The sequence below is a fragment of the Chenopodium quinoa genome, unplaced genomic scaffold, assembly GCF_001683475.1.
Source record: "Chenopodium quinoa cultivar QQ74 unplaced genomic scaffold, ASM168347v1, whole genome shotgun sequence".
NCBI classification, from domain to species: domain Eukaryota; kingdom Viridiplantae; phylum Streptophyta; class Magnoliopsida; order Caryophyllales; family Amaranthaceae; genus Chenopodium; species Chenopodium quinoa.
This window is the reverse complement of record NW_018744878.1, coordinates 5,586,132-5,601,868: the sequence shown is the minus strand read 5'-3', so window position 1 is coordinate 5,601,868 and position 15,737 is coordinate 5,586,132. Positions and strand designations below refer to the sequence as shown.

Here is a 15,737-nt window from a genome sequence, read left to right as displayed (position 1 = left end):
TTTCACTGATCAGTCTGCTATTCAGAAAGTTCAGGACAATGGTGAATCCTGCTTTAGATGTTAATCCTGTTACTCAGGATTTTCTTCAACATCTCCCTAATTCTGATTCTGATTCTGATTCTCAGAATCATGCTCTTGATTCTAGTTCAGATCATTCTTTTTCTGATCAGATTTATTCTCCTCTTTTACACCATGATTCATCTTCACCTTCTTCCTCTTCTGATTCAGTTCCTTCTCTAAGAGTTTCTACTAGAATTAAGACACTTCCAAAGAAATTTGATAATTTTCAGGTCAAAATTCCTGGTTTGAAACCTGCTTCTGTTTCTTCTGATTCAGATGCTAGTTCTTCTTTCAATACATTTTCTGAATCTCCAGTTTCTGTTTTAGACCACAGTCTGCAAGTTAGTCTTGCAAATATGCTTACAGCCTTTGAACCTAGTACTTACAATCAGGCTAAGGAACATGATGAATGGGTGATTGCTATGAATAAAGAACTTGAGGCTATGGAGCAGACTGATACATGGGAAGTGGTTGATTTGCCACATGGGAAGAAAGCAATTGGCTCAAAATGGGTCTATAAAACAAAGTTTAACCCTGATAGTTCCATTGAGAGATGTAAGGCTAGAATTGTAGCTAGGGGAGACAAACAGGTCAAAGGCAAGGATTACAAGCACACTTTTAGTCCAGTTGCAAAATTTTCAACTGTAAGGACTATAATTGCTTTGGCTGCTGCTCACAATTGGGATATTCAACAAGTAGATGTGAATAATGCTTTCTTGCATGGGTTTATTGATGAAGAGGTGTATATGACACCACCATTGGGTTATACTAAAGCTTTACCTGGCCAAGTTTGTAAGCTCAAGAGATCTATTTATGGTCTGAAGCAAGCCTCTAGATGCTGGAACAAGGAGCTTAGTGTTATCTGATTGATTCTGGTTTTGTCCAATCAAAACAGGATTATTCTATGTTTGTTAAACATGTTGGGAATTCTTTTACAGCAGTTGTAGTCTATGTTGATGATCTGTTGATTACTGGGAATGATTATGTTGTTATTGCTGGTCTCAAGTCTGCTCTTCATCAAGCTTTTACTATTAAAGATCTAGGGCAGCTCAGATATTTTCTTGGTATTGAGGTTACTAGATCTGATTCTGGTATTCTTTTGAATCAGAGAAAATACATCTTAGACATGTTAAGGGATGCTCACATGGAGAATTGTTCTACTGCTACTTTTCCTTTACCTAAGGGTCTTAAATTGTGTGGTTTTGAAGGCAATATTCTTCCAGAGATTTACAGGAAGTTGATTGGTAAGCTGCTTTACTTGAACCTTACCAGACCTGACATTAGCTATGTTGTTCAGCAACTTAGTCAGTTTCTTCATCAGCCTAGAGATACACATTTATCTGCTATCACACATGTTCTGAAATATCTCAAAGGGACTCTGCATTTGGGACTGTTTTATCCTGTTCAGAATGATTTGGTGTTATTTGCATATAGTGATGCAGATTGGGGTACTTGTGCAGATTCTGGAAAGTCTTTATCTGGCTATTGTGTTTTCTTGGGCAAGTCTCTTATTTCCAGGAAAACAAAGAAACAGAAAGTGGTATCTAAAAGCTTTACTGAGGCTGAATACAGATGTATAAGTTACACTTCTAATGAGTTGATTTGGTTGGATGGGTTACTAGATGATTTAGGTATTCATGTTCCTACACCTATTTCTCTATTTTGTGACAATATATTTGCAATGCATCTTGCAGAAAATCTAGTTTTCCATGAGAAACCTAAACATCTCAGGAGTAAACATCAGAAGTTAGATGTTCATTTTGTCAGAGAAATGGTTCAATATGGTTTATCAAGACTGTGCATGTGAAGTCTGCTATGCAACTTGCAGATTTAATGACCAAGCCTCTTGGAGCAGAACAACACAAGTTCCTGAGTCTTAAACTTGGTCTGATTTCTCAAGTTCCATCTCAAGATTGGTCTTGCTGTGTTCAAGCAATTCAATCTTGAGGGGGGGGTGTTAGCTATTACAGCAAATATCATTCTTAGATATTTGTCCAAAAGTTGTTACAAGTTTGTTATAACTTCCCGGTTTTCTAGGAAGTTTGTTATGGGTTGTTTAACCCATTTATTACATTTATTTCCCATGTATATATACCTGATTCTAACATTAATAAAATGGATTATCATTTTTCACAAAATTAATTCTCTTTCTTATCCTTATTCTCTGACTTTCTCTCTCTAAATTCTGGGTTTGTTCAATAATAGATCAACATTATTATTGATAGATATATTAGCACATTTTTTTGATTAAAAATCAAGGAAATAATGAGGTAGATGATTTTTTTTAATCACGAGATTGATTGTAGTTAATTGTTAGCCTTTTTAATTATTTAAAAAAAGAAAAAGATTTTTCACCACCTAATTGTATAATGACAAAGTGATTCAAATGAAAAAAAATGTTAAAAGTGATTTACTTGTATGCTTTTAAGAAGATTAACAATTACAATAATGTAGACACATCACAAATTTAAAGAGTAAAGATCAACAAAGAGGTATCAATATATCATACTTTTTTGTTTTAATTTTATTTCTATTTTTATTTGGTGAGAGAGACACAAAGATGGATGATGAGAATTGATCCTAGAATCTCCCAAAATCAGAAAAGAAGTGTTAACCACTTGGAGTGCATACACGATTTGATATTATGTAGTTGATATCTATATACTTGTAGAGTTACTAAATGAAATATAGCCGGAGTAATTAACAAGTTAGACACTTATATTGATAGACTTGTTAATTTTGATATTTTTGACCCAATTATTAACCAATAATAGTTCAATACCACTATTTTATCAAACTTTTTTTTTTAATTCTATTGTATTATTACAATGAACATGAATCTTATCGATCGATGAATTCTAGCCTTTTTTGTTTGTTAGATGAATTTTAGGCCAAGATATTATTTAAAGGTAAGTTTTGTCTTCACTTCAATTTGTTCAAATGATGAAACATAATAAAATCCACCATTATCAATCAAATTTCTGCATAAAACAAAAATTGGCCTGGCACTCTATTGTATGCATTATTTGTCTACAAAAAATATCATACTTTTCCCTAAAAAATTAACAATCACGTCAAAAAATAAATAAAATTACAATCACTAATAAATCACTATACGTTAAGACATATGGTCCAGTCTTTTTGTTAATTAGCACATTTTTGTCATTATACTCGTATAAAGATGGTTACATGTCTTAGGCGATTGTTAAAGAAAACAAGTTTTTCAAAATCCGATCCTAAAATAAGACTCTTAGTGATTTGATAACCCTAAGACCTTGTATTACAATCAACACAATAATAGATTGTGATTGATTGTTTGACTTGACTTGATGATTTGATAACCCTAAACAAAGACCTTGTATGAGCGTCACTACTACAAAAAACCCCTATTGAGTCGCCTGTAAATGACCTAACGAGTCGCCTTAAAGGCGACTCTACAACCACTGACATGATAGCTTCCAACTTTAGGAGTCGCCTCAAAGGCGACTCGATAGCTTTTATATAAGTCGCCTATTAGTTGTTAGGCGACTCTATAGGTTAAGTTATTGTGTCACTTGTGGTTAAGGAGGCGATTCAATAGGTTAATCTATGGTGTCTCTTGTGTTGAAAGAGGCGACACGTAAAAAATCAACATTTTTTTCCAACTACATACTTCTATTAGCTCATATAATGTCAATATTTATGACACTTAGGCCCCGTTCTTTAAAGCTGCTCTGCTTTTCTCAAATCAAATCTGCTCTGCTCTGCTCAAAAGAAATCTGCTCTGCTCTGCTCTGTTATGTACTGCTCTGCTCTATTTTCAAATAATAATTAATAATAACAATAATAATTAATATTGTATTGATGATAATAATTTATTATTTTGAATAATTATTAATATTAACAATAATTTTAATAATTATTAATATTAATAATAATTAATATTTATTATTATTAATAATAATAATTAATAATAATAGTTATCATTATAAATATTTAATAATTCAAACTATTAATAATTAATATTTAATAATATTATTTATTAATAACTAGGTTAGTTCCCGTGCCATGCACGGTAATTTACAGTAACCATTATTAAACTATCATTCTAATTAGTTTTTTATAAACAAAAAAAATCTAAAAATATAGTTGACATATTTTTATCAAAATAAAGGATTACATAAGATATGTTAGATATAAAATGATGAAAATTATGTTAAGAATTTTTAGCTATATAAAAATTTGTGTTAAAGATATGTCAAATCTTTTTTATTTGAAGTAATTATATTATATAAGATTAGTGAATTATTTTTGTTAAGATTTGTTTCTTTAATAGAATTTAATTCAGCAAAAAAAAATTAAAAAATAAAACTAAGGATACACCAGAAGATGACACGTGTCATTGCTGGTGTGTCTTTTAGTATATAGTTATTGATTTCTAATAATTATAACAATTCTTTCAAATAAATAAATAAATAATAATAACAATTAATAACAATTTCTTTTATAAACATTTGATATTAGATTCACAATGTGTAGAAACATTATATGTATGTGGGTATTGATTGTTAGTTCATTGAGTTGAATTATTTTTCAAATCTTTCCATACAATTTAAGAATTAAAAAAAAAAGGTTGTTTTCAAGTAGTACTTTGTATATCATTATTATTTTTATGGTTAAAAATATGTTATTAAAACAAATTTATAAGTAAAATCATTATTACTCATTAAATCATTTTATTTTAAAATTTTGGTGAAATAAATAAAAGTAAACCGTTGTCTTTTATCTTTCTACTATTAACATATGTTAAATATGGTATACGTATATTTATGTTTTCACTCACCTAAATCAATGGTATATGCACTTAGTAATAGTAATAGTAATAATAATAACAACAACATTAATAATAATAATAATAATAATAATAATAATAATAATAATAATAATAATAATGTTAAAATCTGCTCTGCTCGGCTCGGCTCGGCTAAAATTTAATCTGCTCTGTTCTGCTGACCCCTGCTCTGCTCTGCCCTGAAGCTCAAAAGAACAGGGCCTTAGCATGATTGATCTCTGGTTCTTTGCCTGGAAGGTTAAAGTTCTTGCCATTAGGCCAAAATTTACTTTATATGTATATATGATATTGTAACTATTTTTAATATATTATAAGAATCAACCTATCGAGTCGTGTCTTACGTATTAGGCGACTTATTAGGTAGTGGCCATATAATAAAGCACCTAACAAGTCGGACTTTCAGAGTCACCTGTATATAAGGTGCGACTTGTAAACATATCGAGTCGCCTCATACTAATAAGGCGACTTGTTAAGTTGGAGTTAAAATCAACAAAGCATCTAACGAGTCACCTAATATACATGAGGTGAGTTGATAGGTTAAGTCGCATCATATATGCATATGACTCAATAATCTGACTTATTTGGTGGCTTAAATTAGATTTTCAAAGTCACTTGTATATAAGGTGCAACTCATTAACCTATTCAGTTGCTTTATACATATTAGGCGACTCATTAGGTGAGAGTTATAGCTATCAAAACTCACCTATTAAGTCGCCTACTATGTATAAGGCGACTCGACAGGTTTTCGAGTCGCACCTTACATACAGGTGACTTTGAATATCTAATTTAAACCACCAAATAAGTCGGGTTATATAGTCGCATGGATAAATGGAGCGACTTGTTAGCCTATCAAGTCGCCTCATATATACTAGGCAACTCGTTAGGTGCTTTGTTGATTTTACCCCCAACTTAACAAGTCACCTTATAAGTATGAGGCGACTTGATAGGTTTGTAAGTCGCACCTCATGTACAAGTGACTCTAAAAGTCCGACTTATTAGGTGCACCTTATCCGTTACCTATACTAATTTGATACAAAAACGCCCCGTAAAACTTAATGCATGCATAACAATGTTCACCTTTATACGCTATATTTAGGAAAATCATATACATAATAGGTTATGAATGAGCTATAGTTTAATGTTTACTGATAAATACATGTTACCTATTTCTTATAAATGAGATTATCAATTCACAAAAATATCAATTTACACCAATTTTGTATTTTTTAACATTAATTATGCCATTCTTTTTTGTTGTCTTATTTTTAAAAATCTTTATATATATTCCACAACAAATTAAAATACATTAATCCAAAGTACATAAAATATATTATTATGTGTGACATCGTTTAATCTGCCTCATAGTGCAGTTTCACAATATGACCTTAAATAAACGAGTTATAATAACATGTATTTAAAATATTTTTTCATTTATATGCGCATTGAAAACTATGAATAATGTTAATAGAAATAAACATAGGGAGTGCAGACAATGTGCCCTTCAGCATAATAGATTAATAGTTGGTTAAAATGTTTATGGAGCTAATTGAGATCAATTTATCCAAATGCCTAGTTGGCGACCACTTTTGATGCATGAGAACATTATTTAGTTAGTCTCATCACAACTTATGTAATCTTAATTCAACCTATTGAATCACATCTAAAGCACAAATTGATCAATTAAACGGATTAGGCAAATACTTTGTTCAATAATATCATGAGCAAAGCATTGGACGTTGGGCTTAGATGTTCCAAGTAAAATCCCAATGTCAAAATATGAGTCGAGAGATCGTATGGCTTGATGACACACACAGCCACGAACGATGGCTTATAGCCTCGCATCATAGGCTAGATGCCAAGGTAAGGCCTTTGAGAGCAACTCCAATGGTTGTAGCTAGGAACTTGCTTGCAATATTAAATAATTTCTAGCTACTAGCTTTATTATTGGAGTTTGAAAATGCAATTAGCTTGGTCAAGCAAATTAGCTTTGTCAAGCTAATAGCTTGGAAAAAAAACTTGCTAAAATAAAACAAATTAGAATAATAAAATGAAATTTATCAACGTATATGGAGGTGTGGTCCATTTAAACAGTAAGCTATTAGCTAGCCATTGGAGCTAAAATGACAAGTAGCTTAAAAGCTTATGTCACATGGCAAAGCTAATTTGACAATTAGCTTGCCATTAGAGGTGCTCTCATAGGCCCAATCGAGGCAACATCATACCATAGCAATGCCACAGACCTTGTCATAGTGTGCACCAACATTCCACGATAGTAGCCGCACAATCACGATGCGAATGGACATTTAGCAAGGCCCAGGCCGCCCAGCAGTGTTGTTGTGCACACATGAGTGGAATGCATGACTAAGACTATTAACACTATTGCCTAAAATGGTCTCGTGTATGGTTTAAAAAAAGGTCTCGTGTATTGGTTGACTTTCTTAAACGACAAATTTCAGACGTTGACTTGCATTGTCGATTGGTGCTCGTACCAAAAATATTGTTTACTCCAATTTTTAATAAAGGAAAAAAAAGGGTGGAAGAAGTAAATAGATGAGAAGTTGCTTAAATCCTACCAAGGGTCCTTCCTTTGCCTACAAAATAGGATACCAACACCCCTTTACTATTCTTTAATTAGTATTAATAAGAGTCTTATTCTTTTGCCTACTTGAACAATAAATAAATAATACCCTTATTTTATTATTGCCCACCTTACTAATTCTCCTATAAGTTTTGTTACGCAGTGTTGGTAGGTTTAATATTTTATTTATCCAACTAAGAATTGAAGGGAGGATCATAGAGTATAAGATGAAGAGAGTATGTGAATTTGGGAAGGAGGTAGAGTGAAGCAAGAAAAAAGTTTTTTTTTTTTTTTTTTTTTTTTTTTTTTTTTGTGACAAAATAGCTATCAAATAAAAAAAAACAACCAAAAACAACAAATGTCAACCCAAAAAAAAAACTTAAAACAAAAAATACAACAACTGACGCCGCCGGGCACAACCAGCCAACCAGTGAGCAGGAGTATCCCACATACGAGGAACCTTTTGAACCTGACAGACCAAAAGAGACTGAACACAAGCCCACAACTCCTGGATAAGCCACCAAGCAGAAATTTCCATTAAGCCAGAAGGAGGAAGAAGAGTAAGGAGGGCAGCACAATCTGTATAAACCCGGATTTTTAAAAAACCTTTGCGAATAGCATACTCCAAACCCCATATACAAGCTTGAATCTCAGACTGCCACGCTGAACTTGCCATAAAAGCCCGACAACCACCTCCCAGGACCTCAGAAGAATGAAGATCACGGACTATCAAGCCTGCTCCCGCCCTATAAGTAGAGCAATCCCAGTCCCCGTCTACCATCAAACATGCCGTTGGAGAAATATAAGGTAACCCCCGCAGACACAGCCACTTGACATCATGCCTAGCCTCCAAACTAACCGAACGAGAAGACCTCGTAAACCTCTTCCAATCTAGAGCCTGCATATTACGAATAACCCAATCTGACGCCAAACCAACAATTGACCCAGGCGACCAAACAATATTCCTAAACCTCAAGTGATTACGAGAAATCCAAATCGCCCAAAGGAGAGAAAAAAAACGAAGCAATGCCCTTCCAATTTCTTGATGACGAAAAAAGAGAAATTGTACCTGAGAACCAAATACTAAACGAAGGAAACTGCATAAGATCCCATTGGATTCCCAACGCCCTATATAGCCAAAGACTACAGATAGCAGGACAATCTCTGAATGTATGAGACACAGATTTCACATCTGCATGAAAAAATTCACAAACTGGATCATTAGTGAGGCCTCGAGAATTGAGAATAGTCGCTAAAGGAAGGGCGTCGTGCACCAATTTCCAACCAAATATTTTCCAACGAGGAAGAATTGGTAAAGCCCAGAACTTCCTCCACCATGCTTGAGAGATTTGAGATGGACTACCAGACATGACCCTAGGCTCACAAAGAAGAGCATAAGAAGATTTCGTTGTAAAAACTCCATCCCTAGTAAACTTCCAGTAAACAAAATCATCCATTAAACGCACAGGTCGATCCAAAGAAAGAATTCTAGCAGCAGAACTAGAATCAAACAACCCGTGAATAATAGTAGCATACTACGCGCAAGAACGCGAATCAAGTAAAGAAGAAAAAAGAGTCGGTCGAACCGACTCGGACGGAAGATTCTTAAAATGAATTGGTCCCCCCCGGAACCCAAGAATCCTCTAAAATACGAACTTGAGAACCTGAACCAACCTTCCAACACAAACCCTTCGACAACAAGGACATCCCCGAAATAAGACCCCTACAACCCCAGGAGGGACGAGAAGTCGAGAAGGAGTTAGTAGAACAAAGAGTTGGATACTTCGCAGACAGAAGCCGAGAAACCAACAACTGAGGGCAGTGAATAAGTCGCCAACTCTGCTTCGCCAACATGGAAGAGTTAAAAGGGGAAATACTACGAATTCCTAATCCCCCTAAACCCTTCGGAAGATGGAGCAACAACGAAGACCGAAGAGCCAATCCTCGATTAGAAGAAGAAGATTTCCACCAGAACCTGGCTAACAAATTATCCATTCTGGAACATATAGATTCAGGAATTTTGGAAACAGACAGGATGTGATTAAAGGAGGCAATGAGCACTGAGTTAATAATAACAAGCTTAGCCGCCGGCGAAAGCCGGAGAGCTGTAAAGTCCTGTAGACGTTTAGCCACCTTATCCAAGAGGAAACCAAACTCAGAGCATTTACTACGACCTAAATCAACAGGAAGCCCCAAATATGAACCCAATCTAGATTCAGATCGCATCTTCAAACAACCAGACATATAAGATCGGTAATCCTCAGGAGTATTAGGACTAAACTTGACAAATGACTTTTGCAAATTAAGCATTTGACCCGAAATATCACAAAAAGCAGAAAGCACATTCAACACTTCTTCACAAGCTGGAGGAGAAACCTGGAAAAATAGCAAAGAGTCATCTGCAATGAACTTGTGAAATGGTAGGAGCCCCCCAAGCAATTTTAATACCCTGAAAAAGATCTTTCGATTCTGCCTTACGCAACATAGCCGAAAGAACCTCCATGCACAAAACAAACAAGTATGGAAATAGCGGATCTCCTTGACGTAGACCACGCTGAGGACGAAAAACCTCTGTAGGTGACCCATTAACCAATACCTGGTATGACACTGTAGATACACACTGCATAATCAGTTGAATCCAGTAGGGAGGAAACCCAAAAACCTAAAGAACCCTACACAGAAAGTCCCACTCAACTCTGTCATAAGCTTTATTCATGTCTAGCTTTAGGGCCGCATAAAAACGTTTCCTGGCTTTGGAAGCATTCATAAATGAAAGAATCTCGTGCACCATCAGGCAATTATCAGATATTAACCTGCCCGGAACAAAGGCATTATGAAAATCTAAAACTATATCTGGAAGTATCCAACGTAGACGACGAGCAAGACACTTAGATATGCATTTATAAAGAACATTACAGAGTCCTATCGATCTAAATTGAGAAACAAGTTCAGGGTGATCTACCTTAGGAAGCAAAACTAAGAATGTTCGATTCCAATCCTTAAGCAAATAACCATGAGCAAAAAAGAGCTGGACAACATTCACCACCTGATCACCCACCTCACTCCAATAGGTCTTAAAAAAGGCTGAAGTATAACCATCAGGACCTGGAGACTTATCATCAGCAATACTAAACATCGCCTGCTTAATATCATCAGCTGAAAAGGGGGTTAGCATGGACTGACGATGCCTATCAAACAAAGAAGGGAGCTGAAGGGAATCCCAAGGGAATTCAGCAGAAGGTCGATCCAAATTCCTACTGTATAAGGACTTGTAAAAACTGAGAACCAAAGAACGAATATCCCCCGTATCCGAAACCCAGGAACCTTCATTGTCCTTAAGCCCCATAATAGTGTTCTTCCGACGTCGGGCCTGAACTGCAGAAAAACCAACTTAGAATGCTCATCACCAAACGTATCCCACTTCACTTTTGCTCGTTGTCTCCAAAAAAGAAATGCCGCTTCAGCCTCCTTTATTCTTTCCTTCCTAAACGTACTAAACAAACAACGACTATTCCGTGAATCAAGATTAAAAAAAGCATTAGTGACATCGGCAACCAAAGCTTTCCAATCAATGCCCCACGCCTTTTTATGAGAAACACACCAAGCTAGTAGACGATGACGAAGAACACAAAGTCTTTTTGATAAGGAAAACATAAGAGACCCAGGGATATGTTCAACAAAAGTAGTTTGAACCATATTAGCAACATCCTCAGAGTGTAGGCACCAGTTTTCAATTCTATAAGGACGTTTGTATCTATCAGAAGGCAAAGAGTCACTTAAAATAATTGCCGCATGATCAGAAAACAAAATGGGCTGATGATGAACAGAGGTAGCCAGCCAATCCTGAAGCCAATGGGAAGTAGCATATGCCTTATCTAATCTCTCAAAAGTGGGGTCCATAACTGTTCTCCCATTAGTCCAAGTAAAAGATGGTCTAGAAAACGGAATATCAAGTAACCCATTATCCAATTTCCACTGTATAAAATCATGACGGCCAGGAATATCCAGATTACCTTCGGCCTTATCTGATAAATATTCAACCTGATTAAAATCGCCAACTAACACAATATTCTGGTAAGAGGCTAAAATATCAGAAATTTTCGACCACACAGTCATACGATCAGAAACTTGAGGTGCACCATACAGAAAAAGGACATATTTTATAACCAAGTTCTCCACAACTCGACACAATATTATATGCGAAAAAACCAAGAGAGGGTCAATCAAAACTGGGGCAAACCACAACACACAAATCCCACCACTAAGACCCACCGAATCCATACCTACAAAACCTGAACATGACAAGGAAGATAATTTATGCATTACAGAATTTACAGACACCATAGTTTCAGCTAAGAAAATAACATCTACACCACAAGAGCGGACTAAAGACGCAATGTAAGGAACTTTAGGGGAGTCCGCCTGACCCAAACCCCTACAGTTCCACGCCATAATCTTCATCTATCACCTGGTGGCCTTGACCGGGCGGCCACCGAACCCTCAGAAAAAGAACCAGAATGAGACACCTGTTGTGAAAAAGAAGTACCAATTCCTTTACGCTTCTTAAACGGGAGGCAAGATAAACTACTAGTAGCAACAATCTCCGAACCTTTTTTCCGAAAACTGTACAGAAAATCCATAAAGGATCTTGAAGCCGATCCCTTCTTATAACACACTGAATCCACCCTCTGTATCGGCAAAGAGCATCGTGCTGCCTTTTTCATTGAAACTGACAAAGTACAAGCGGGTAGAATCTCTTTTTGAACCTCGAGGGTCGAGGAGAGTGAGAAGGTTGGGTAGTAGTATTGGTGGGTGATGGTACGGTTGATAAGAGTCATAGCAAAGTTTGTTTTTTCCTGGATCGTGTAAGCGATGCTTGTGGGTTGAGAGATTAGGTTGGTTTGGTGTTTGGCATGATTCATTTGGAGTGAGGTCAATGTGTGTTGTTGTTTCTGATTGTGATTTCCTTTTTTTCACAGGTGAGAGAGATAGAGTAGTAAACTCACGAGGTCTTTTGAGGGGTTGACTACTCTGGGGTTGGGGTGGGTAAATGTTTTTAAAAAGTTCTTAAGATTGACTATAGTTCTATTTTTTTCAATTCTTCTCAGGCCAATATTTGAATTAGAGAGATTATGGGAATGTAAAATAGCAGGCTTAAATGACCCATTCTTATCAACAACAAAAGGAGCAGGGCTATAATGATTCAAAGGGCAAGAATTCTTCTTATGGCCAACTCTATTACAGTTAGAGCACAAAATAAACATATTCTTGTTGTTTTAAAGAATACTACAAGAAGGGGGGGTGAATTGTAGTATGAGAGTTTAGCCAAACTTTTTGCGGAATTAAGATTAAGTTAGCTAAAGGAACTAAAAGATTAACTAAAGGAACTAAAGAATGCAAGAGACATTTTTACGTGGAAAACTCCTTGGTCCTAACAAGGAGAAAAACCACGACCACTTGGGATTTTGGGAAAAGAATCTTCACTATAATAGGGCAAATGGTCCTATTACAAACTAAAGACTCAAACTCAAATTCCTCTACGAACTTGAAACCCCGAGGAACAAGTCACCCAACTTGTTACTCTTCTCTTCTCTTTCTCTCTTCTCACTTCTCTGTTCTCTCTTCTCTTCCTCTTCTCTTTCTCTTCTCTTTCACTTCTCTTTCTCATACACAAGAGTTCACTCGAACTTCCCCATTCCCCAAATTACAACTCGAAAGATAAACAAACTCTAGTATAAGAACATTAAGAACACTCTAATTAACTTGTGTGGAATTTGACTCTTAACTCGATTAAAGCTTGAAAACTTATGTGAGCAAGGGTGAGATTTTCGATCTGAAATCAATAGCTATTTATAGGTTGCAAAATGTCTTGGAAAATCATCTTTGTGCAGCAACACCATTACGCCACTACTCATACCCACTAAGAAGATCATGTTCCTTAAATTAAGGAACCATGAACTCCTCAATGTGCAACACCATGACTGAAGAAGAACATGGGAGAGTAGGCCGCAAGTTTTGGAAAACATGGTGATTTTATTTTTTTTCAAAAGATATTTTCGAAAATAAGAAAAATAAATAGAATTCTTTTGCATAAGATATTTTCGAAAATCAGAATAAAATAAAATCCCTTTCAGAAGGATAAACGTTTTAGAAAGCAACAGTTTTCTTAAAAACTAGCATGCACATATTTTATCTTTTAGACCAATTCCACACAGATTTTTCGAGTGCAAATTAATATCTTATACTTACATAAATCCTAGAATATAAAATATATTTTAGTCTTCATGTCTTTGATGAAGCTTCTACTCCGAGGCATCCTGTTCCTTCCTGTTCCTTGGAAGGAACTTCTCTTCTCTGATGAGGCTTCTTCTCTGAAGCTTATGTTCCCTGAGGGGAACCTTCTCTTCTCAAGTCTTCATTTCTGAAGCACCAGTTCCTGCAAAGGAACTCTTCTTTATGGATAGCTCTGCTTCTGGCCTTCTTGTTCCTCATGGTATTTTTACAAGACACTTAATTCTCCTGGTATTTGCAACTGAGTACACACTTAAACAATCAAGCACTTATTAGTTTGTAAGTAAGTGAGGTTGGGTCATCATCAAAATCATTAAGTCCAACAATTCTCATATTTGAAATTAATCCATTTAAACCCAGAATGTCCAAGGTCCAAGTAAAAGCCAGAAAATAATGGTTCCAAAACATGAAAGTGAAGTTTTACTCTAACCACGCATCTAATTGATCCAGAATCAGGTTCATCGGAACACAAAATCTTTCCAGCCATAGTAATTATTGGATTAACGACATTAATCTCACATAAGTTCAAAGGAACTTCATCAAGATGAACCCAAATAACAACCTCGTCAAATTTTACATCTCTGATTGACTTACCCTGAGTCCACGGAGTAAAGACCAAGAGAGCCGCTTGGTACCCCGCGGAACCTTGTTGTAGCATAGCTTCTCAATCACGAACGTCCTCACAAAGAAACAAGAAAATACTATTGAATTTCTGGACTTTAATTTCCCCAAAGGTAATCCACTGGCTGGAAACCCACTTTTGGATTCGAGTCTCGGAGAAATTTCTGTAGTTTATGAACTTGCCCAGTACAAGATGATTGCGGAAACAAGGATTATAGCTAGTTGATGAGCGTCGCCGGCTCGAAAGAGCGAATTTATTAACTGCCATCTTAAACGAAGCAGGGGAAAATGAAAAAGGGGTTATGATTTTGAAGGAGGATCACCGAAAAGAACATGGAATTGAAGAACTAAAGTTGTTTTTTGTGAACTTTAATCTGATCCTAGCTTTTGTAATTAAAATTTGAGGTTTGTAAAGTCATGGAAGAGTTGAAAAACAGTGGAAGACGGTGGAAGGCGGTGGAAAAAGTTGGGGTTTTGGGGATGAGGCTCTAGTACTCTAGAGAGAGAAGCTCTCTTTTTAGAGAGAGAATTAAGAAAAAAGTTATCCAAAGATAAAAATTGAACTTATACTTTAATTGAAACTTGCATTGGAAATTAATGGAGAATTACTAGAAGAAAGGGTGGAAATCGAATTTATAAAGGTCACATGACTAGAACGGGTGGGTCAATGCTAAGCTAGAATGTATGGTAAGATTGTTTTCGCAAAATTATTTTTGTTTAAAGTATGTAGTTGATAGGATCTTTGAGAAGGTAATTTCTTACAAAGTGTTATTTATAGGAAATTTTTAAAAAATCACCTTTTAATTATAAGCAAATTTTTGTAATAAACCATCTTATAGTTTTTTTTTTTTTTGCAATGACACGCCTTAATCAATTTTTTTTTTTTTTTTTTTTTGCAAATCAATACCTTTATGTCGAAAAATGAGGTTTGACCCCATTTTCCGGCGTTGACTACCCCAATCTACCCACGAAACCATTTCTCTTCCCACCACCCCCCCACGAAACCACCTCTCTCCCCAGCCCCACCCACAAAACCACCCTTTCATGGCATTGACCACCATAAACGCCTCCTCTTACGACGTTGACCACCCTAAACACACCACTTTAATGACGTTGACCACCCTCCTCTATAGCCCTAGCCACCCTTCTCCCCTCCACTGTCAGTTTTATGGGTGCGGATGGCGTAGTCAACGCCGGAAAATAGGGTTTGACTCTATTTTCCAACATAAAGGTATGGTTTTGCAAAAAAAAAAATTTGATAAAGGTGTGTCTTTGCCAAAAAAAAAATTATAAGGTGGTTTCTTGCAAACAAAATGCTTATAAAAGGTAGTTTTTTTTGCAAAATTTCCTTATTTA

At 35.7% G+C, this 15,737-nt stretch overlaps 1 protein-coding gene and 1 long non-coding RNA gene across 2 annotated transcripts; both read right to left on the bottom strand.

The window, feature by feature from the left end:
• Nucleotides 1-7,848: 7,848 nt before the first annotated feature.
• Nucleotides 7,849-11,921, bottom strand: LOC110705275. The gene is made up of 6 exons (XM_021883116.1): nucleotides 10,964-11,921; nucleotides 10,141-10,844; nucleotides 9,967-10,089; nucleotides 9,144-9,845; nucleotides 8,539-9,004; nucleotides 7,849-8,390 (listed from the first exon to the last, which is right to left on the bottom strand). Exons 1-6 carry the CDS (start codon nucleotides 11,919-11,921, stop codon nucleotides 7,849-7,851), a joined length of 3,495 nt encoding a protein of 1,164 aa, XP_021738808.1.
• Nucleotides 11,922-12,932: 1,011 nt separating this feature from the next.
• On the bottom strand, nucleotides 12,933-15,542 carry LOC110705755. Its single transcript, XR_002508123.1, has 2 exons — nucleotides 14,355-15,542; nucleotides 12,933-14,012 (listed from the first exon to the last, which is right to left on the bottom strand). It is a non-coding gene; the product is annotated as an uncharacterized LOC110705755 (long non-coding RNA).
• Between the last annotated feature and the right edge of the window lie 195 nt (nucleotides 15,543-15,737).

Coding starts and splice junctions, on each gene's coding strand:
- LOC110705275 (XM_021883116.1), bottom strand. CDS start 11,921: ATGGCGTGGAACTGTAGGGGTTTGGGTCAGGCGGACTCCCCTAAAGTT. Junction 9,005..9,143: donor CGAAGGGTTTGTGTTGGAAG/GTTGGTTCAGGT, acceptor TCTTGCGCGTAG/TATGCTACTATTATTCACGG. Junction 8,391..8,538: donor GTTTAGTATTTGGTTCTCAG/GTACAATTTCTC, acceptor GTTTGGCGTCAG/ATTGGGTTATTCGTAATATG.